Consider the following 22763-nt stretch of genomic DNA (forward strand, 5'->3'; position numbering starts at 1 on the left):
AGAGGGTCTGAGGTCCACCCCCATAGTCTCACAAAATTAAGTGGGAAACACTGCAATCGCATGTGAATAAATGCAAATATACCCTAAAAACACCCAGTAAAGACTGCCATAGTCTACCTGCACGGTTAGAGAATAGTTGTCCAATTTTGCAAAATCTGCACCTCTTCTGTGGCTAATATTAATTTCATAATGATCCTTACTCTGTGAAGTCAAGCAGCAGAAGTTAAGTGACAGTGTGCAAATAATATTGGCCCATTTTGGGGTGAACTAAATATGTAAGACTAGTCTTACATGTCACTGTTTATAATACAGGGTGTTCATCCTTTGCTGGGCCGCTTTAAAAAACAAATGGGGGCATAAATTAACCCTTGTGCATCCTTGTGGACATTTTTGGCTTTTTCAGTTTTGTTTTTTTGATAACTTTGTCTGTGTTAATGGTAACTGCATAAAATTTTCCACAGGTGTGAATTTTTATTGGAATTTTAATATTTCACCATATTTTCTTTAAAAAAATATTTTTTTGCACTAGTTACACAAAATACTCCCTCTTAGCATCGTTTTGGACAAAATGGCACATTGAAACCCATTAAAACTGCGATTTTTAATCCCAGTGCCATTTAACTATAAAATTATGCAATCTTGTTTAACATGCTTTCATTATGTTGGCAAGGCTTCAAAATTTACATTTTAAATATTTTTTACCAGATCGTGCCATTTTTTCAGGTTTGGCATATCATCGCTTTTGTTGTTGTTTTCTGCTGTTTTTGGCTTATGCATATTATAGAGCCAATTAGATACATTATGAATATATAATTGTGTGAGTGTGTTGGTATGGATTTCAGAGTGTGGTTTGTATGTGTCTGAGGCTCTAATAATAAAAATAAAAAAATTCTGTTTAGCATTTATTAAATTGAAAATAATTATAATTATTCTATTTTTTATAAAAACAACAGTGGCATTATGTAAACAAACCGGCGTTTAAAGTGTTAAAATTCTGAAAATAAATGAATGTTTGGTAATTATGATTAGCACTGATGCTGGTTAAAATATAAGTCAGTGAAAGTAGAAAAAATATTATTCTATAATATTTTTATGACACTTTTTTGACATGGCCATTTTTGTCCATTATGGACCTGAGTGGTAGCTTTTTTTTTAAATCTGATACTGCATAAAAAATATGAAAGCATCAAAATGAATGTTGTTGTTAATCACTGACATATCCGAGGCTCTAATAATCAAAGAAAAAAATTCTGCTTAGCATCTATTAAATTGAAAATAATTACTATTTTTCATTTTTTCCTAAAAAAACAACAGTGGCATTATGTAAACAAACCAGCGTTTAAAGGGTTAAAATTCTAAAAATGAATGAATGTTTGGTCATTATGATTAGAGCTGATGCTGGTTAAAAAAAATTATGTCATTTAAAGTGGAAAAAAATATAAGTCTATAATATTTTTATGACAGTTTTTGGACATGGACATTTTTGTCCATAATGAACCTATGTGGAACTTTTTTTAATTGATGCACAAGGGTTAAGAGTATACCCACTTCTCCAGGCACCACTACACCACTGTTTGCAACACCTGTTTTCTGGCACTCTCAAGTGTTGTGCATGTGTGCTGGGTAGAGGTGAGGACATGTATTGCACAAGAGGGCTCCTGGTTTTGTTCATTGGTTGAAAATTCCAAGGATGAATATGGATTGCATGTGTGGAGTTTGACCATGTTTTGTGAAATTGCGAGGACTGGGTGTGTAAATTTAGTATTAATTATACTTCACTTAAATGATTCACAGCCAAGTGATTTTCAGTTTAGTGAATAAGTTTATTATTTATTTTTTTATATATGTGTTATATGTGAAAATATGAGTTGTATTGTTGAAACTCCAATACATGTCCTTAAAGGTGCAGTAAACGATTCCTGAGAAAGACTGTTGATATTTGAATTCAACACCCAAACAAACACATCCCTTCCTCTTTCAGAAGCTCTGCCCCTAAATTCATGCACGTGCATTGCCAAGGCAATGACACTAACAACTGTGTGAAGTGAAGCAAAATAATAATATAAAACGTTTATAAAAGAATGAAAAGTAAGCACAAAAACACAGCATACAAAACACAACAGATTATAAACTAGCGAGTGTTATCCCACTGTGCAAGCAAACTTGAGATTTTAGGCTGTCGTGGCTATAAAAACTTTTGCAAATGTTGTACAGAAAAATACCATGATACAGAGCAAACTAATGTTACCCACATATCAAGCAGAAACAGAGCAACCTCCACATCTGCCTTCAGGCCTTTCAGCTCTTGCAGGTCTGTCCACCTTTGGAAAGCCTCTCTGATGTATACATGGCTACTAGCCCTTGCCTGATCATACCCCTTCTTTTTCATTTTATATTCGTCTGACCTTTTTCTGTTGAGCTGTTTCTCAGCAATCTCTCCTGCTTGGAGTTCAGCAAGTTAGCATTAGCCAGATTTACATTTACATTTATTCATTTGGCAGACACTTTTATCCAAAGCGACTAACAAAAAAGGAACACATAAGCAAAAAAATATTATGTAATATACATTTTATATAAAATTTAAATAAATCAAATGTATTTTTATTTTTTTATGGAGTTGGGAAAGTCATTCCACCAACGTGGTACAATGAAGCCGAAAGTCCAGGAAAGTGTTTTGGTGCCTCTTTATGTTGGTACAACAAGGTGATGTTCCTTAGCCGACCGCAGACTTCTAGTGGGCGTGTAGCTCTGCAGAAATGATTTTAGGTATGCTGGAGAAAAATCAGTGACTATTCTGTATGGCAGCATCAGAACCTTGAATTTGATACATGTTTCAACCAGCAGCCAGTGAAGAGAGACAAGGAGTGGTGTAACATGTGCTCTCTTTGGTTCATTATAGACCAGATTCTGGCATACTGGATCATTTTCAGAGGTCTAGTTGCACTTGCAGGAAGGCCTGCAATGAGAGCGTTACAGTAGTCCAGTCTAGTTATGACAAGTCACTGAAAAGGAAGTTGTTTCGCATGTTCAGAGAGGAAGGGTCTTATCTTCCTGATAATGTAAAGTGTAAATTTGCATGATCTTGCAGTCTTTCAGATGTGGTCTGTGAAATTTAAATTGTTATCATTGGTTACCCCTAGGTTTCTGACCATTTTGGAAGGTGTTAATGTAGTTGAACTCAGCTGCACGGTGATGTTGTGTTCAACAGCAGAGTTGGCTGGGAAGACAAGGAGTTCAGTCTTGGCTGGGTTAATTTGCAGGTGGTGTTCCTTCATCTAGGCCGAGATGGCTGCCAAACAAGCAGAGATTCGAGCAGTCACTGTGTTGTCATTGGGCTGGAAAGACAAGTAGAGCTGCATGTCATCATGTGCCTGAATGATGGGTCCCAGTGATGTTGTGTATATAGAGAAGAGAAGTGGCCCAAGCACTGAGCCCTGAGGTACCCAAGTAAGAAATTGATGTGGCTTGGACAACTAACCATTCTAACTTGAAGGACCTACCTGAGAGATAGGAATTAAACCAGTCAAGCACAGCTCCTGTGATGCCCAGTGAAGAGAGGGTGGAGAGTAAGATCTGATGGTTGACTGTGTCTAAGACTGCAGAATGGTCCAGCATAATCAGGATGGATGATCTGGATTCAGCTTTCGTCTGTCACAGCGACTGACAGCAGGGAAGTCTCGGTGGATTGTCCACTTTTGAAGCCTGACTGATTGTCATCCAGCAGCTTGTTCTGTGAGAGCTAGGCGGAGATTTGATTGAAAACTGCCCTTTCAAGTGTTTTTGCCATGAATGGGATGAGAGAAACTGATCTGTAGTGTTCTACTTGTGTGGAGTTTTTTCAGCAGCGGGGTTACTCGAGCCTGCTTAAATGTAGTGGGAAATGTGCCTGTAAGTAGAGAAGTGTTAATTGTGTGTGTGTGAGTGCAGGTAGGATGGACGGAGAGATGGCCTGGATAAGGTGAGAAGGTATGGGGTCAAGGGAACAGGTGGTGGGGTGGTTGGAGAGGATGAGTTTAGAGACCTCAGTGGCAGTCAGAGGAGAGAACATAGAGACAGAAGACTTGCATACAGGAGGCGAGTGTTTGACAGGGTGTGGTGCTGTGAATGTATTGCTAATATCTGTAACCTTATTAGTAAAAATATGGTGAAGACATCTGCTATCAGTGATGTGTCAGGCGGTGGAGGGGGAGGACAGAGAAGTGTGCTGAATGTTCTAAACAAGTTGCGAGTGTCTGTGGTGCTGTAGATGTTGTTGTGGCAATAGGACATTTTTGCCATTAACGTTTTCTGAAAAAGTTGCAAGCAGAGACTGATACTTACCTAGATCTGCTGGATCTTTAGATTTCTGCCATCTCCAGAAAGAGGACAGATGCTGTCTAGACAGGTTGTTAAAGTAGAGCTTAGTGTGTTTGTGACAGTTTTTACATCCAGGGTGGAAAATACATTTTGTGTGGGAAGACAGGTAGAGACAGCAGTGGAAAAGCATTAGGGTGAAAGAGAATGGAGATCACGGTGAAAGTAAACAAAAGGTGGAGTATGTTTTAATGTAGATGGAGAGTCATATTGAATTGAACATAGTAGTGACCAGAGACATGTAAAGGAGTAACAAGAATATTTAAGTTGGTACAGTTACGTGTAAAAATTAAGTCCAGCTGGTTACCAAATATGTGAGTTGCAGTAGTGATTAGTCTTTCCAAGTCAAACGAGGCCAGAAGAGCATGAAGTTCAGTGGCCTGGGGGCTTGTCTTGGTGTATGTTGAAATCACCAAGAACCACAAGTAGCCTACCGTCCTCCGGGAAGGAGGACAGCAGGACATCCAACTCCTCGAGAAATGTTGCCAGCTGACCTGGAGGGCGATAGATGACAACATCATGTATTTTTGTGGGTTGCATTGTAGTAATAGCATGGAATTCAAAAGAAGTATTGTTACATACATACAAAGTCCAGTTGTTTGCAATGAGCAAACCTGTTCCCCTACCGGTGTGTCGAAGGGTGTGAAAGAAGGAGAAGATGTTGGAGAGAGCAGCAGGTGTTGCTGTATCCTCTAGACATATCCATGTTTCTGTCAGTGCAATGATGCTGATGGTGGACAGCGTAGCAAAGGCTGGAATTAAGTCAGCTTTGTTCACAGCTGACTGGCAATTCCAGAATCCCACTGAGAAAGAGAGCGGAGCAGGTGCTGAAGTGCAAAGTGGCCGTAGGTGGTGTGGGTTGCATTTTGTCTTGCGTTTATATTGTGTAAACTATCTGTAACAGATAAAAAGGATGTGCTTGTAGGCATATGTTATTCGTGAAGTAGACATGTTAGTATGTAGAAGGAAAATAAGAAAACAGATACAATTATACTTAAGATACTTAAGTGCTATGGTGAGTTGCGCCTTGTGTCCTTGCTCGGTGGACCCGCACAGGTAGACTCGCTGGTCTTCACATGAGGAGGGTTTTTCACAAGGGCACGTCAGCATTCACGTCAAATATATACACGCCTTGATGCTACTTAGCACAACAAAGCTAGTCACATGGGCATCCAAAACTGAGGGTCGCACAATAAATAATATTCTAACTCAAGTGAGGCACTGTTTATAGACACTAAAAACAATGATAGTTTTACACACACTGGACAAAAAAACTCTAAATCTAGCAGTGAAAACCTTGGGACAAACAATGTCAAAACAATGTAACACACACACTCCAACATACGTTTAAGTCCCTCTAGTCCCTCTGTCCCTCTTCATCTTCAAATGGATTTCCCTATTGCTCACTGCCACATTTCCCCCATCTCCCCTCCCCTTCTCTTCCCCCCATCCTGTGCATGAGCATGAACTGCCCCCTGTTGGTGGTTGGATGGAACAGTGTTGTGTGGATCGGTCTGATCCACTTTGTTTATTTTCCCATTTACAGAGCCAGGAGTGTACAATCACCATATTTTTTTCAGCGCACCTACAGAACGGACAGCTATTGGACCATGAAGAGATATTCATGGAATTTGACAAAAAGTTTATTATATTCAAATGACTTACTCCACCTTTAAAGCCTGGTTAAAAATACATAAAATGCTGTGAATGATATAAGCATGTATAAAGGTGAATTATGCTGAAGCATATGGTAGGTTAATGCCATGTTTGCATTTTCATTTAACATTAGCCTCTACCGTATTTCATTGTAACATATTTTATTTTTGTATCTTCTTTATTCTTTATTTTTTAATATTCAATACGGCCCCATCGACCGCTGTTTTATTTTTTTTAGAGAAGGTCAGATTAAACTCCACAAAAATAATTTTGTATCCTCTGTTGATGCACTACTGGTCAAATGTTTTGAATTCTTTATTATAATTTATTTCCTTCACATTTTAGAATAATAGTAAACATCAAAACTATGGAATAACATAAATTGAACTATGGGAATTATGTTATAACTAAACAAAATCATGTACTCTTGACATTTTCTCAACCATCTTCTTGAGGAATCACCATGAGATGCTTTTTAAACAATATTGAAGGAGTTCCCATCTATGTTGGGCATTTATTGGCTGCTTTATATATACGGTATATATATATATATATATATATATATATATATATATATATATATATATATATATATATTCAGAATAATTCGAATTCAGAATTACATTATTGTGGCAGATGAGGATTAGTGAACACAAAAAGTGGATTTAGAAGTTAATACATTGTTTGTTTTTTCTTTCTTTTTTCCCCCATAACATTGAACAGAAGTCTATCACTGGCCTACAGTCCACAGTGTGAAAGAAATTCATTTATTGATTATGTTTCCAATTACATGCCATTTAGGATATTTAGATTTTGAATATTAATCCTTTAGAATTAGAATGACATTTTACAATGAGAGTTGTTGACTATGATTCTGCTGGTGTGTGTGTGTGTGTGTGTGTGTGTGTGTGTGTGTGTGTGTGTGTGTGTGTGTGTGTGTGTGTGTGTGTGTGTGTGTGTGTGTGTTTAGGCCATGACAAAGCAACTCAGAGTCTCTGTCTCTGAGGCGCCAAGTGACTAAGCATAACATAAAGACTGGTGTATATATACATATGTACATATAATATGGTCATATAAGGAAGTACTTAGGTGAAGAGTTCAGTCATATCAGTGACTTTATAAAAGCTCTTTTATTCTACATGGGCAGGGTGCAGTCATGGGTGCAGCCATGTTAGGATCACATGACCAGCCGAATACTACTTGCTTAATCTCAGTTACTGCCCTGTTATTGGACACTTTCATTCATGGATTAAATGAATCCTGGCTTACAGTGCATAGTAAATATCTACAATGTCATTGGTAACTGAAAAGTAATGTTTGAATAATGCAGCTTCCAGACCACTAGGTGTCAGTTCAAGCCAATGTAAGCCACTTCGACATACTTAAATAAAATGTCTCAGTGCACCTTTAAATTGCTTTACTGGTTAGAAAATTCCCTATTACGGTATTCACATATGGTCAGAGGGCTTGATTATTGACATTCCTTTTTTATCTAATTAAACGCACTGAATAAACATGTTAAATCGACAGCTTTAGATAAACTACATTCTGTAGCAACTTACTGTCAACCAGCAACAACACCGTTTTGTCCAGGCAAGCACCCCTAACATTTTCTTCAGAAAATTTAAAAACCTACTTTTCTATTTTACTTTTTAAGTTGAAATTTAAACAGGATGTGGTGAAAGCATTTTCTCATGATGGCCTTTTGTGGATTACATTTGAGTTCCGTTTTGGGGGGAAATTTAGGGTGCATTTTTATTGGTTAGAACCAAAGAAGTTGTGTAAGATGATGGTGTATAGAGAGGCCACTGGTGAACAGTTGAAAATGCATCAGAATTTATACAGTTTTTATTCATTGTTACATTCATATATCTCTGCACTATCTGGGGCAGATTTGCCTGATTTATCACTCGCTTCCTCTGATGAATAGAAGAAATGCTACCCATAGTCTTGAAGTGTTCATTAACATTAAAGAGAGATGAAGACCTGTTGGGGATGTCTTAGAGGCCCTGGTGAGTTTGTGTACATAACTCACCTTTCATCAAGCCTGTATCCTTATCATCCTCACTCAAATGTCATGTTCACCCACATGCAGCAGTAATGGCCATCTCCAGAGAAAGTGCTCATAACCCTGTCTTAATGCTCACTTCCCCTGTGATCCAGAAGGCTCTTCTGTTCATCGGACATATGGCTAGCTCCAAGCGTCGTGACTCTGCCCCAATTGGTTCATTTCCCTGGATATTGTCAAAATGCCAATGCCTTCTAATGAACGCAGAGAGTTAGAAAGAACACCTGGTCCACAAACATAACTCTGTGAGAGGGTGGGAGAGAAAACAATTGAGAAAACACATTGCTTGTTCCTGGCCCTCACACAGTGTACATCTCTATTGTGCCTTGTTAAAATTTTGTCCACAGTATACTTGTTCACTTAAGCCCTTAATCGCAATTTGTTATTGTGGTTAATAAACAAAACAATGCAACACTTTAACAAAACACTCAAGATGGTTATAAGTGAAATTTTCATTGTCTGGTTATTCACATATGTATATGTGTATATATATGTATAGGAATAACCAGACAATGATATATATATTTATTTTAAACCTTGGACTCTCAGGTTATCTGGTTTGCTGATTGCTTTCTCTTTCTCTCTTTGTTTCTCACAGGCTTAAATGAATGTTTGCTCAACAACGGTGGCTGCTCACATATCTGTGTGGATCGGCCCATTGGATATGAGTGCCAGTGTCCCACTGGATACAAGCTGCTGGACAAAAGGACATGTGGAGGTCAGGCCTAATTCAAGTACATTTCAACTTCAGCAGATTAAATGATCAAAAGATGATTATGTCTGTTTACATAAACAGTAGAAATGAAACTGAGACAATTGAAGGTTGTACTGAGCAAGAACAAGGATGTCTACATTTAAAATGTGATATACAGTGGCCCAAAAAGTATTTGGACACTTTTGAACACATAAGCTACATGTAAAGTGTATGCATTTAATTGCATATATATGTGGCATCTGCAAAAACAAAAAATGATGTTAGACCCTTTTTCAGAACTTACTGTTTTGAGCCATTTCTGCAATAACTGATTACATAGTCATTAAGTTGATGTATTAAGTTTCTTTCAAGTTCACACAGGTGTACTAGCAGAGGAACCCCAGATGTAGTTCATCAAATTAACCATTGGCATGTTCCACTAATGTTTGACAACCAGAAAGTGTCCAAATACATTTTTGGGCCACTGAATATCTTATACCAGTATTACTACTGCATGTTGTATGAGTTAACTGAAGTATCCAATCTGGATCCAATTACGCCCATCCACACTGCTGAACATGATTTAGTTGTTAAGAACAGACTGTGTTGTTCATCTGTGCCAATCATTTCCAGTCATTTTACCATTTTGAGAGAGTGAGCATGTCGGTTTCCTCCACAGACATTGATGAGTGTGAGAACCCTGATGCGTGCAGTCAGATCTGCATTAATCTTAAAGGGGATTTCAAGTGTGAGTGTCACCCAGGCTATGAGATGGACCCTGTGAGCAAGACTTGCAAAGCAGAGGGTAAGACATCTTTTTTGAAGTAAATATCTTTAATATCTTTTGAAAAATAAAATATCTTAATTGCAGTATTTCCCATTTATTCCAGCCTTTACAGACACAGTTCTGACAGTTCAGACAAAGTTCTTTGTTTAGATAAACATGTTAATTGTTCTATGAAAGCATACTGTAACTTTCAGAGCTCACAACTTCATCCTCAATCCAAAAAAAGAGCATTTATGGAGCTAATGTGCAGAAATGGTTTGTTCTAAAATCATTGGATTTTTGATATGAGAAAACCCAAACAAGTGAATCAAACCTGCTGCTGTTCCACACTGTGTGTAGCACCTGATAATATTTCTGACCATTCCCAACGTTACATACAAACAGCCAGAGGTTATTTTTAACAAGGACCCCAAATATTTCAGACTGAGCAATACTGTTTGTGCTGCTCATTTCAGAGTGGATTGTATTTTGTCGCAATGTAATGCAGAGTTGGCAGAGGTTTTTATTGAAGGATGGGGGGAGATAAATATAATTCAATTAATGAGATAAAACCAACCTAGTCTCATAGAATCATGTTACTATTCCTACATTTCTGCAAAATGATTTTAAATTGACTCATTGTACTTATCGCGGCAGTTTCCTGGTGAAATGAACACTAGAGGCACTTCAACATCAATTACTTTTATTCTTCCACACTCAAATCATGAGTAAAACACCAGATCATCAGTTCATAAACACTTACCTTTCACCCTGTTGCTCTCACAATGCTATCTTATGACATATAAACACTTTTACTAAAGCGCTTGACTTGTTCAAGCATGATCAAGATGGATTGTAACTCAACTGAGAGAGTGTTACACTTGCGATGCAAAGGAACATGGTAGAAGTCCTGAAGAGCATGCAATTTGACGCATCACCTAAAGGATAGTTGGTGGATATTCTTGAGCTGGATTGCATTTACACCTTGCAGTTAAATGTGATAGAAATCTGCTACTTGCATATTACATCATCAGAGGCTGTGGTAACTGAAAATGATCTGTCTTTTAGCAATTTTTAAAAGCATTGATGGATAATTCAAATGCTGAATTTTTTGCCAAAGCAACATTTTGTGACCTTTGGAGCTGGAGTGGAGTTGGGTTTCAGAGAGAAAACTCTCCAGCGTGCTGCAGAAGAAACCAGCTTAACTCCAATACTGAGCCATTTAATGTTAGACAAGAGAGGAGCAAGTTGATTGGCTAGCTGATAACAAGTCAGAGGACCAATCAGCTTCCGGCATGCAAGCCGGTTGGAATAACATGTCACATGTGAGCAAATCGACTGGCTAACAGATTACAAGTCAAAGAACCTATCAGCTTGAGTTACATGGCTGAAATTTGTTCACTGATATGAGTAACATCATTTTGCTAAAATGTTGTCACAGTCATGTAATTTTTATTAGACCTGGCTGGACAAAACTATATTAGACCACATTCATTTCACATATGAAGAGGCCGTTAAAATAAAAGTCTTAAATGCACACACACAAAAAAAAGATGGTCATTAAAATCTAAATTATGATTGTTTTTGGTGCAAAAGGAGATCTTTTGAGGCATCCCCTTTAATGTATTAAATAAGACTTAATAAGCCTTCTGACATGATAATTAATGAGCCTATTATAAATCATAATTTTCTGCATTAATTTCAGCTGTTCACGCTTTTAGGAATCTCATGTTTGATCCCACACTTGGCTATTCATTTGTAAAGTAGACCACCAGCCTAATATTTTTTAGGTCCCCCTTGTTGTGCCAAAACAGCTCTGACCCATTGAGGCATGGAATCCACAAGACCTCTGAAGATGTCTTGTGGTATCTGGCACCAAATATGACGGCGGAAAGGGAATGCCGTCTCCAAATAGAGGTTAGCTCACTGGGTCTTTGATGCTATTTCCTTAGCTTATCACACCCAGGCCGTGCCCGCCCCTTTGCGGGTTCAAGCACACTCTACGAGAAGTGTGGCATCCTCGTGGGCACTGGACCACTCCTTAGCAGACATCTGCACAGCAGCAGGCTGGGCAACACCCAATACCTTTGCCAGATTTTACAATCTCAGGGTTGAGTCGGTCTCGTCAGTGTTTTGTCAGGTCCGAGCCGGATGAACTTGGCAACGCGGCACAACCAACCGGGTGTTCCGCTTGCACACAGCGCCCTTCACCAAGTTGATCCAGTGCGCCTTCTAACCCAGGTTAGCTACTAAGCATCGCTCCCTGGATGTTCTCCTCCCTAGACTTCTGTCCTGCAAATTCAGCGGAGCAATTCGCGTCCAGACACACTATGAGTCACAGGTGCTCTGTACTGGGGTTGGGCTCCACGGGCTTAGTTCCCTTTTCAGGCAAACTCCCCGTGATGTATTTCTCATGGTATGGCCCCCTGACACTCGCTGCCCCGCTTCCCTTTATACCCATATGTCCGGGGCGGGGCATGCAAATTCTGTCTGCCAACTTGACATTGGCCTTTTCTCAGGTCCAGAGGTACGTTTGGTGTCCCAGGAAGACCCCTTTTGTCACTTCATTCGACGTCTCATTCCTTCCCTCGGGGAACGGAGGTTACAACGGTAACCATGATGTTACATCACTTTCTGGTAACCTATATACAACCCCAAAACATTCCTTTCAACTCCAAGAAGTAACTGTAAGAACAGCTGGCTGAAGAATAAAGTCTTTTTCAGCTTCAAGTGAAAATTATCTGCTAACTCCTTATGATGTCACCTGTCTTTATTTCTACATTTAGGAAAAAGCCCTTACCTGATGTTCACAAACAGGCATGAGATCAGGCGTATTGACCTTGTGAAGAGGGACTACACGCAGGTGGTTCCTACTCAGAAGAACGCTGTTGCCATCGATATAGACGTGGCCACCAACCGCATGTTCTGGTGTGACCGTTTTCAACGCAAAATATTCAGGTGACCTCATCTTGACCTTTACTTTTGTTATTATGCTGTAAATATGTTTCACTTTTATTATATGAACAAGAGTGGCCTTTACAATCTTCACGGTTTCTCTTTTTGTGTTGCATCCAACAAAGAAAGAATTGGAAACCACGAGTAAATTATTTTAATTTTGGATTAACTATTCCTTTTACGTACTCGAACTGGTGTTTTACTAGTAGTAACTTGAATGGTAATGTAGGAGAAGTTTTGATCTTCTTGCAGTATCTAGGTCTGGCCCTGTCTTTAAATCATTTAAATAGCCATTGAATATTTTATACAATCGAATAGTTGAGTCAAAATGCCATTCATTAGTTGATACTAGGGATGTTCCTAGTATCTAAAGTGTAAACCTTATTAATGAAAATGCGAATGTTGTGATTTCAAATCGAATGTGCTCAGTCTTGACTCCATTTGCAGTCTCTGTTAATTGTGCACGTTTGGAGCTTATCAAGTGTAACATTAAGATACGACATCATGTACACTTTCCACACCTTCAAATGTCTATGTTAATGTATCACACATTTCACACGTGATTCTAATGTATTTATAGCTAAACCTGAGCACAATGTTAAATTCCTGACCTGAAATGATGATTGTCTATCTGTCTCTTAAAGTTGACCACATTTATATTCACATCAGCGATTAAGAAAATGATCTGGTTCATTCAGAGAAAAAAAAAAAGTTTAAATCAATAGAGTATTTATCTATTTTGAATATTTCCCCTTGTGTAAAACGAAGAAACTAAAACATTTGTTGTCTTTTTTTTATTTTTTTTATTTTTATCTTCTTTAAATTTTCTCCTGTTTGTAGGCTATATAGATTTTATTTTCATTTCTTTTAATGTTTCAATTTGTATTTATTATTCACTTCAAAATGTGTGCTTGACATTTCATATTTTTCTTGACACATCTTGCCTCCAGAATAATGTTATTATTCATGAAGAGACAAATTAAAATTCTGTTTCATGCAGATATTCATATCTGAAATACCAGGAAAAACGGTTAACAACATATTCCACAGTTAATGTAGCCTACAAATTCAGTTTCATTTGGTAAGAAAAAATTATTATACAATAATTTTTTTAATTATTGTATAATAATAATCATAATCATAATAATAATAATTATTATTATTATGCTATTACAAGGCTTTTATTAGGCATATGCAAGGCATATTTTATTAATAGAAACTATAAATGTAAGAAAACATTTAAAAATGGGCAGTTCCTTTAGTTTTTACGCACGTCGTTTTAAGCCGCAACCACTCCTGGTTCTATCTGAATACAGAGACAGATACAGATAAATTTGTCACATGAACAGATACAGATACAAATACAAATACAGATAATGGCTTCGCAGCACACGCCTAGTTGATACCATTGAATAGCTGAGAAGGAATTACACTGAATAGTTGATACCATCAAATAGTTGAGTAGGATTGCCATTGAATATTTTATATCATCGAATGGATGAGTAGGAATGTCACTGAATAGTTGATACCATGGAATAGTTGAGTAGGAATTCCATTGAATTGTTGATACCTATGGATAGTTGAGTAGGAATGCCATTGTATAGTTGATACCATCGAATCGTTTATTAGGAATTCCTTCGAATAGTTGCAACCATCAAATAGTTGAGGTATTCGGTGCATTGCATCATTGCTTATTTGCAAAAATAAAAGTCTGCTCAACTTTATTGCAGTCTTTATCACCAACAGTCTCTGATATGATATTGATATTTAATCACTTTGTTGTTTTTTGTCAATTTAGTTGCATCGCCAGTGGTCTTTGTCACCTCAGATTGCCAACTTTCATTAAAATGAAACTTAATGTCGCATTTATCACTACAAATCATTGTCAGTGTGAACGGCCCTTTAAATGTGGAAGGAATTTAAAATGTTATGCTTTATCGCATCACTTATTCTCCATCTCTCTACAGTGCGTACATCCATGAGGCGAGTGACCCGTCTCGGCACATTACTCTGATCGACTCAGATCTGCACTCCCCTGAGGGTCTAGCTCTGGATTGGGTCCAGCACAACCTCTACTGGACTGACTCGGGTGACAGAACTATCTCTGTGGCCTCTTCGGATGGCAGCAAGAGACGCGTGCTGATCAGCACCGAATTGAGTGAGCCGCGGGCCATCGCTGTTGATCCAGAGCGAGGGTGAGCGTGCATTTTTTAGATAACCCATCAAACAATCTTATCGCAAAACTGTCGCACAGCATGACACAATCCCCATAGGCAAATATATATGTATTTCCCTACTATAGTATGCAAAAAGCAATACATGTGAGTAGGATTGAGTAGGATTTCAGTAATCTCAGCATCAAAAATAGTTGGCAAGAAAAATCAAGATTATCTAATTCATCCGCCGAGATTCTGAATTGTGCGGCCATCCACTGGACACTTTACTATCCTATAAGGCCATGGGAGGTGAAGAGACGTCAGAAAATGCTGAATTTAAAATATTACTGCGGCTTTAGTATTGCACAACTCAGCAAATAAAACAGAAAAAAAAATTATGCATGGATAATGACATTAGTTTATTTGCTACTAAGTGCCACAAACAAAACTCTGTATATATTTCAAAGAATTGATGCAACAAACCTTAAAAACTTTGGTTAATCCATTGATTAGTTCTGCTTGAGAAGGCTAGCTCTCATTCTAGCTGTCTAGTACCTTGTAAACAAGACTTTGTTTCTAGATGGACTGATAAAAATCTGTGCACACTTCCAGAAATTGCCTGGAAATCAGCCAGCTCTTGATGTTTTTGCGTGTACAGTACATGCATCAGTCGGTCCTTGAATGAACTCTGGGCATATTGCATCGTAATGTTATAAGGACATGTCTTTTATTTGACCTTCCTATCTCTTTGTGTCACTGCCTTGCTTATTTAATGTTATCAATCTTCTCAAGCCTGATAATTCTACTTTTAAGACATTTTCTAGTCACTGTACAGAAACAGCTTGTTATCCAGAAATGTATTTATTTATTTTTACATGTCTGTTTAAACTGAACAGTGTTGTGTTTTCTGTTGACTGCTTTGCATTCGCAGGTTCATATACTGGTCTGACTGGGGCATTCAGGCCAAGATTGAGAAAGCTGGCATGAATGGTGTGGATCGACAGGTGTTGGTGTCTGAAGACATTGAGTGGCCCAATGGAATCACTCTAGGTAAAAGAAATTCTGGTTATTGCCTCATTGTAAACATTTGAGCTTCAAGCACTCTTTATGCAAACCTTTGTGTGATCTTCAGTGTCCCGGCTACTTAAATGTTCTGTCATATCTCTGTGAATGTAGATGTTGTTGGTAAGCGCTTGTACTGGGTGGACTCCAAGCTGCACCTGATCTCCAGCGTAGATTTAAACGGGGCCCATCGCAGAGTCATCTTATCCTCCACCGAGAGACTCGGCCATCCTTATGCCCTCGCTGTGTTCGAGGTGAGTGTGTATTCCTGGTCTACTCTCAGAAGATTAACAGAACATCTAACAACACTGTTGCTTATCATTCTGTCATGTCTTGTTTCATGAGGGAGTTTTATTATATAGCTATTCTTCTCATCCTCTCTTCACATCGATTTGTCTCCTGTAGTGACCCTGGAGCCACGTGTTTCTGTTTTCTCTGTGTATTGGATATATGTGTGTGTTAACTTGTCTGTGGTTTACACTGGTTAGTCTGTGTTTGTGTATATTTTATTATTGCAGTGTTCCCTGCTCCCCAGGGCAGTCACCAGCACTTTAACTAAAACCACCACACACAACTACAGGGCTCTGCTCATTTCACTCATGCCCAGTTAGGGCTGATATCTAGATAGCAAGGTGGCTGATAACAATATTTATAATTGTTTAAGCAGAGGAAATGAGACATACAAACATTTTAAAATTAAACAAATCAAAATAACCACAAATACAACATACAGATGCTGAAATGCAATGAACACTGCATTATCCATTACCAAGACCATCTATAGATTCTGGAACCAACACAAGGAGGAACTAACAATGTTATCGTCAGAAGCCGATTATCTGAAAATATACCAGTATCTGCAATTAAACAATTAACTGGTCTGTATGAGATTGTATATCAGTATATTCAGGTGAATATGTATTTCCTTTGAAATCCTCTGAAAGTTGTGATTGAATGTGATTGAAGATTTGAATGTGATTGAAGGGTGGCAATATCAAATTGTCCCTTAAATTTAAATCTATAATAAAAAATGAATAATTTGCTCTATGACACCACCTTTTTCAAAGATGCCTTATATTTTTATGTTGGACAGTTCCCTTTATTTTTTGCTGCTTAAGCTCTGCAGTCTCCATGGAAACGTAGGGATGGGGTTCAGTGTGTTCTACGGTCAGAGTTCTGAAATGAATAAAGCAGATTAAAGTATTTTCACAAAATCAGACTCTGAAGTTGTGTGTTGCTCACTAATCCTACAGCAGAGGAAGATAGGAGCAGTATAGTGATGCTGAAGGAATGTAATCTGTGACACCTACACACCAGTTGCACAATTAAAGCTATTATTACTGCAGCTTTAGTCTGGACAGAGAATCCTGCTTTGGTTTTCACCCCAGTGTAAGAGCTTCCACAAAAAGTATTGTGTAACTTTTCAAAGAGATACTTCTTTCCTGGCAGCTTTATATAAATTAATACCAATGATACCCAGACATTTTACTCAAGTATTCAATTTGGTGTGTAACTTGAGCTGAACAATTTGTGCTACGGACAAGAATAATACCTCAAATTATGCAGATTGTTGAGGAGATTTTCTAAATGGTTTTCAATTGACATGTGATTTTCACTTGATGGAAAATAAATGGGTGAATTATTCAATGTATTTTCATTGAATGGTGGAACCGAGCCATATCTACGAAATGTCGTATAGAATAGAGGGCTTATTTGACCAGTAAGCAACCAGCGAGCATACACCCAGAAAACCATAGCAACCATCCTGAACACCCTAGCAACTGCATAGCAATGTCATCCACAACCTAGCATTGTAGTGGCGAGTTTGCATGAGTTAGAAGTGAGAACCTCTCACATTTTCTTGAGAAAATTTAAAAATCCAACATAGCCTTATGACAACTTGTAATCATTTTTACTAGATGGTAAAATCGTAAGATCTTGTACGACTTGATTTGAACAATGAGGAGTGACTTTTATTCACATAAAGACCAACCAATCAACAAAGGGTATTACAAACTGATACAATACAGGTATATTTTTAGCAAGCCTCCAATCTAACACTTTATTTTAAGAAATAAAACATCATTGAACAAAAAGTTATCTTCCTATTAAAATAAGGATTAGGTTTGTGGTTTGGATTAAGGGTTAAACTTAGGAAAATATCTTAATTACATTGTTTGTTCTTTATTTTTATCTATGGGAGTAAAATGTTTTTGAGCAAGCCAACTTGTACGATTCCTTACAATTTTGCCATCTCGTACTAATTATTACGACTTCTCTCTGCATTGTTCTTGTGTCTCTCTCAGGATCGAGTGTACTGGACAGACCGTGAAAAAGAGGCCGTATACAGCGCAAACAGACTCACGGGTCAAGATGTGACCAGCCTTGCAGAACACCTCAATGATCCTCATGACATTGTCGTTTTCCACGAGCTGAGCCAACCTGAGGGTCTGTGACAGTTCAGTTCAACTATTTTTATGTATTTGTTTTCCTTTCTTGATATTTATGACAAATGGTCAATAGCAAACTGTTTATAATCCACTTTATATCAGTTTTCTCCACTTTATAATCCATCACCCATCATTTATGTATTAATTGGAATGTAAGTCATTTTGACGTAAATATCTGGCGCTGAAGACAATGACATCCACAGTTTACCATTAAATATCAATCATCGTGTAAGTCTCCACAGAATGAATATGAAGTGGGCTTCACCCATGTGATTTACAGAGTGTTGTTTGTACCAATGGGTGATTAATCATTGTGCTTGTGTGTGTATGCATGTATGTTTGTGTGTGTGTGTAGCTCCTGACAGCTGTAACCTGGGCGGTGTGACTAACGGTGGCTGTGACTTTCTGTGTCTGCGAGCCCCTCAGATCAGTGAGCACTCACCCAAGTACACCTGTGCTTGTCCTGACGGAGAGGAGCTGAGCTCTGATACACGCCAATGTGAACCCGGTGAGCTCATCCCACTGTCCCTCAGACCAGATACATAGTTTATGCAAGTACATAAAAACGTGGTCCCAATGTAGATGCTTAAAATACATACATTACTTGCATTACTTTGGCGGTAACACCTCCGTACTCAAGGAGGTGATAGTTACTTTCAAATGTCTGTGCCATTATACCAGATGTGTTATTATTCAGGTAGATAGCTATAAACATGTTTATATGATCTAACTCACTCAACTAGATTATATTTAGACCGTTGCCTCACCATCATGACAGTAACTGACCTGAAAGAGAAAGCTGTAGAAGACAGTTGATATCGGCCTGCTAGAGGTTTGCACAGGCCTTAAGTTGAAGCCTGAACTCAACCCAACTGGTAATGTCAAATTTTAAGCCCAAACCTGAAATTGATTACTCTCTTTAAAATGTCTGCTCCAAGCAAGCAGGGGTGGAAAGAGTACTGAAAAATCATACTCAAGTAGAAGTACTGTTACTTCCTACAAAATGTAGTGTGAGTAGAGTAAAAGTAGCTGTCCTAAAAACTACTCAAGTAAGAGTAAAAGAGTAGCTCATTTAAAAGTACTCATGAGTAGTGAGTATTGAGTACTGAGTTGCAAAACCTATGCACCATTATAATGAACACTGTGCCAACTTTTAAAATACATCACTTATCCATGAAAAACACTACATGAATCTGTTTCCAAAAAATAATAGGGAGACATGATAACAGAAATTAAAAGACTAAAAAGTTATTTTCAATTCACTGATCACCATTTTAAATCATAATGTATGAAACATACTTTAAAATCAGTTTATGTGTAGGGTCTACATTTCCTTTACTGCAGACAGAGAGTTATTGTTGTGCATAAAACATGTTCAAAACAATACAAGGAATGCAAAAAAATGCTAAATAATCAGGATCACTTGGCACGTCATGTCCTGTACAATAGAGGAGGTATTACTTTTTATTTTTAATTTTTTAGTTTAGGATTTCAGCTGCATAAAATATTATATTTGTTAAGTCCACATTATCCACTCTGCTTATCAAATAATTTGATTTCTGTGAGCTGTTTGGGTGAATCTCACAGAACAACAAAACATCTTTTATATTTCATCAAGATCAACCAACCAGTGGCTGTCTTGCTATCGTGATTGGTGTAATGAACACCCCTGTTCTAGATTGAAAACATAGGCTAAATATAGAAAACTACTCAAACATTTGAATGTGGACATCTATCTTTTTTCCGATAAACATCTAGATAATTTAGTAAATCTAGAATCTAGTAAACAGAAATACTATATTTACCTCAATAAGTTTCTTCAAATTAGAGGCAGGATTAATGTTGATATCTGGCTTGAGCAAGTTAAACTCACATGACACAATCATGCAATTGGCCTTTTTCACTGCGAAAATCCCTTCCAGGTGCGGCTGAGATGTTCCGATGTAAACTATGCTTGAGGCATTCTCCAAATCCAAAACAGATGGCGCCAAATCTGTCTGTGATCTGTCAATCCACACATCTTATAATGTGGCTTCTTGAGCATGTTAGCGCGTAGACATAGCGTGCGTGGATGCCCATGCCCATGCTCACCACACACCCTACCGAGAGCGAGAACCACATTATAGCGACCTCAAGTTTGTTAACCCAACGTGACTCTACCCACCCTAGCAACCAGGCCAATTTATTGCTTAGGAACCCTGACTGGAGTCACTCAGCAAGCCCTGGATTCGAATTTGCAACTCCAGGTGTGGTAGTTATCGTCTTTACTTGCTGAGCTACCCAGGCCCCTGTAACCACCGGTATTAAATGTTTTTTTTAACTGGTCAATATAGTATGCAACCGGATGACAGCAAGCACGGGAACCAGCTCCAAAGGCACTGAAGTCCCGGCGTGCATCGCACTCATATCTCCCGTGCAATGTAAGAGAAATGCGGGTTGCGGGGCATTATATATGTTAAAGCCATCAAATTACCTCTCTGTTGTTGCTTTAATAACCTCTCGGTTAATTTTTTACATATATTATGAACAAATTGTTAATGCGGTTAATCAGTTAACCGTTTACATCCAAAGTTTCCTACACATTTCAAAACACAAAAATGCATGAAATTGAGATTTTGTAGTTAAAATCGCCTGCATTCACATACTTGTGCAGATTATGTTTTGAATCTCAAGATGTAGAGGAATTGAGCAAAGCTTGGTTATATTGATTGCATTACATGTACATTGATACAATTACACTAACCTCTTTCATGCCATTTTACCTCCAGTCCAAAATGAGACTACTGCAATGCCCACTATGCCCAGCAACATAACTATGGAACCAGTAATGGGGGCTGGCCGGGTACCAGAGTTCCCTGCGGCAGTAACCTCTCAGTCTGACAGTGTGGCTGAGACCAGTACCTCATTGCTCCTCACTTCTAGCACAGAGGAACAGGCTGCAGACTCCTCGAATGTTACAGCAGAGCATATTCCAACCCAGACATTCAGTACCACACCAGGAGACATGAACAACTTATCCCATCAGTGTAAGTGAGTGTGGTGTGAATCAGAGTATAGTGGCCCCAGAAAATATTACACTTAAGCCACTCTTAAACATAAATGAATGTCATTGCATTAGAAAATAAAACAGTAATACTTATCTGTTTGTGTATGTATTGGCTGCAACAGCTTGTATACAGTAACTTTATTGGGTGAACTACTGTAACCGTTAGGACAAATGTCTATTTCCAAGTACTGTATATCACTGATCCTTCTCCGTCTCCTCCAGCTGGCAATGAGTTGTTTCTCCTTGGCCGTAATCTGACAGTGGCAGTGCTTGGCGTTGTGATTCCCATAGGTATGTACATCTCCAACCTCTCTTGCTCCGAGGGACTGATAGGGTCCTGCTCTGTGGTATTTTGGTCACAGTTTGACACCAGTGTTACTCACCAATGCTTTAACTGCAAGGTGAGGGGGTAGCAGACTCAGCTGTATGGAAATGAAGTTTGTAAATGTGTGTGTCTGTGTGTGTGGTGTCTGGCTGAATTTAGATTCGTTCCATTTTATTGTCTTTGTGAGCCAAGAAATTATCTTGGGAATATTACAACAACCATGACTATAATCAAGATTACTGCATTGCAGAGGGAGCAGATCCTATAATCATTTTAGTTTTTATTTTAGTTTTTGTAGGATTTCAGCAGCATAAAAAAAATCATATTTGTTAAGACCACATTATACACTCTGCTTATCAAATAATTCGATTTCTGTGAGCTGCTTGGATGAATCTCTTGTTTTAAGGATATTTAGATATTTTACTGGAAAACAAGTAGGGCTGTAAATCAATAAAAAAAAATGCACTTAAATTACATGATATGTCGATTAATCAAATTAATTACAATTTTATAAATAATTATGTCTAAATAATTATAAATATATACTATAAAAAATTATAATTCAGATTATTAAAATGAATAACTTTATTGTGGCAGATGAGTAAATCATTGATAAGACAATAGGAAAAAGTGGCTTAATTTCCATTTCAATGAACAATTCAATCACTGCCCTACACGCCACAGCAATTCATTGTGCAATTAAATTCATCAATCTGTCCAAGATAGATTTAATATTAGGGCTTTTCGAAGGACGCATCAATGTACTCATCAATGCATCAGATGGACACGTTTGTAGCAGCTCACTTTGGTTGTGTCTCATCATAAACGCAGCACTTTTAGGTCGCTGTGTCATATTAAACTTAGTTTGAAACTTTAAAAAACAAATCTCGAGCTGCATTCCGAGTTGTGCTCCTCAAGAACGCATCCTCATCTTGTGTTGTCTTCTGTCAGTAAGTGTGGTTTGTTGTCTGCAACAGCTGGAGTTTGACTTACTGCCCTCTGCTGAAAACAGGTGGTACTTCAAACTTGAATTTCTCCGATGGTAGGAATATTCCTTATAATGGTCTGGGGACATCTTTAATTGTTTTTTACCTATAATTTTTATAAAATTAATCACACTTAATAAACATGTGAAATTGATTGCCCTAAAAACAAATAAAATGACTATAATTCTACTGTATAATTATTAGAAGAAAAAAATATAATAATATATTATACATTATTGTAAAATA

The 22763-nt window shown here is 37.9% G+C and overlaps 1 protein-coding gene across 4 annotated transcripts in view; it reads left to right on the forward strand.

The window, feature by feature from the left end:
• Positions 1–22763, forward strand: part of LOC127645476 (low-density lipoprotein receptor-related protein 8-like) — a 129605-nt gene that overhangs the window by 80987 nt on the left and 25855 nt on the right. For all 4 annotated transcript variants that reach the window (XM_052129107.1, XM_052129104.1, XM_052129106.1 and 1 more), the window contains exons 8-17: positions 8676–8795; positions 9451–9576; positions 12324–12495; positions 14460–14687; positions 15580–15698; positions 15825–15964; positions 18017–18158; positions 18516–18668; positions 20929–21186; positions 21429–21497. In XM_052129107.1, coding sequence (XP_051985067.1) covers positions 8676–8795; positions 9451–9576; positions 12324–12495; positions 14460–14687; positions 15580–15698; positions 15825–15964; positions 18017–18158; positions 18516–18668; positions 20929–21186; positions 21429–21497 — 1527 coding nt within the window. The remainder of the gene's footprint in view (positions 1–8675; positions 8796–9450; positions 9577–12323; positions 12496–14459; positions 14688–15579; positions 15699–15824; positions 15965–18016; positions 18159–18515; positions 18669–20928; positions 21187–21428; positions 21498–22763) is intronic.

The sequence above is a fragment of the Xyrauchen texanus genome, chromosome 6 (genome assembly GCF_025860055.1).
Source record: "Xyrauchen texanus isolate HMW12.3.18 chromosome 6, RBS_HiC_50CHRs, whole genome shotgun sequence".
NCBI lineage: Eukaryota > Metazoa > Chordata > Actinopteri > Cypriniformes > Catostomidae > Xyrauchen > Xyrauchen texanus.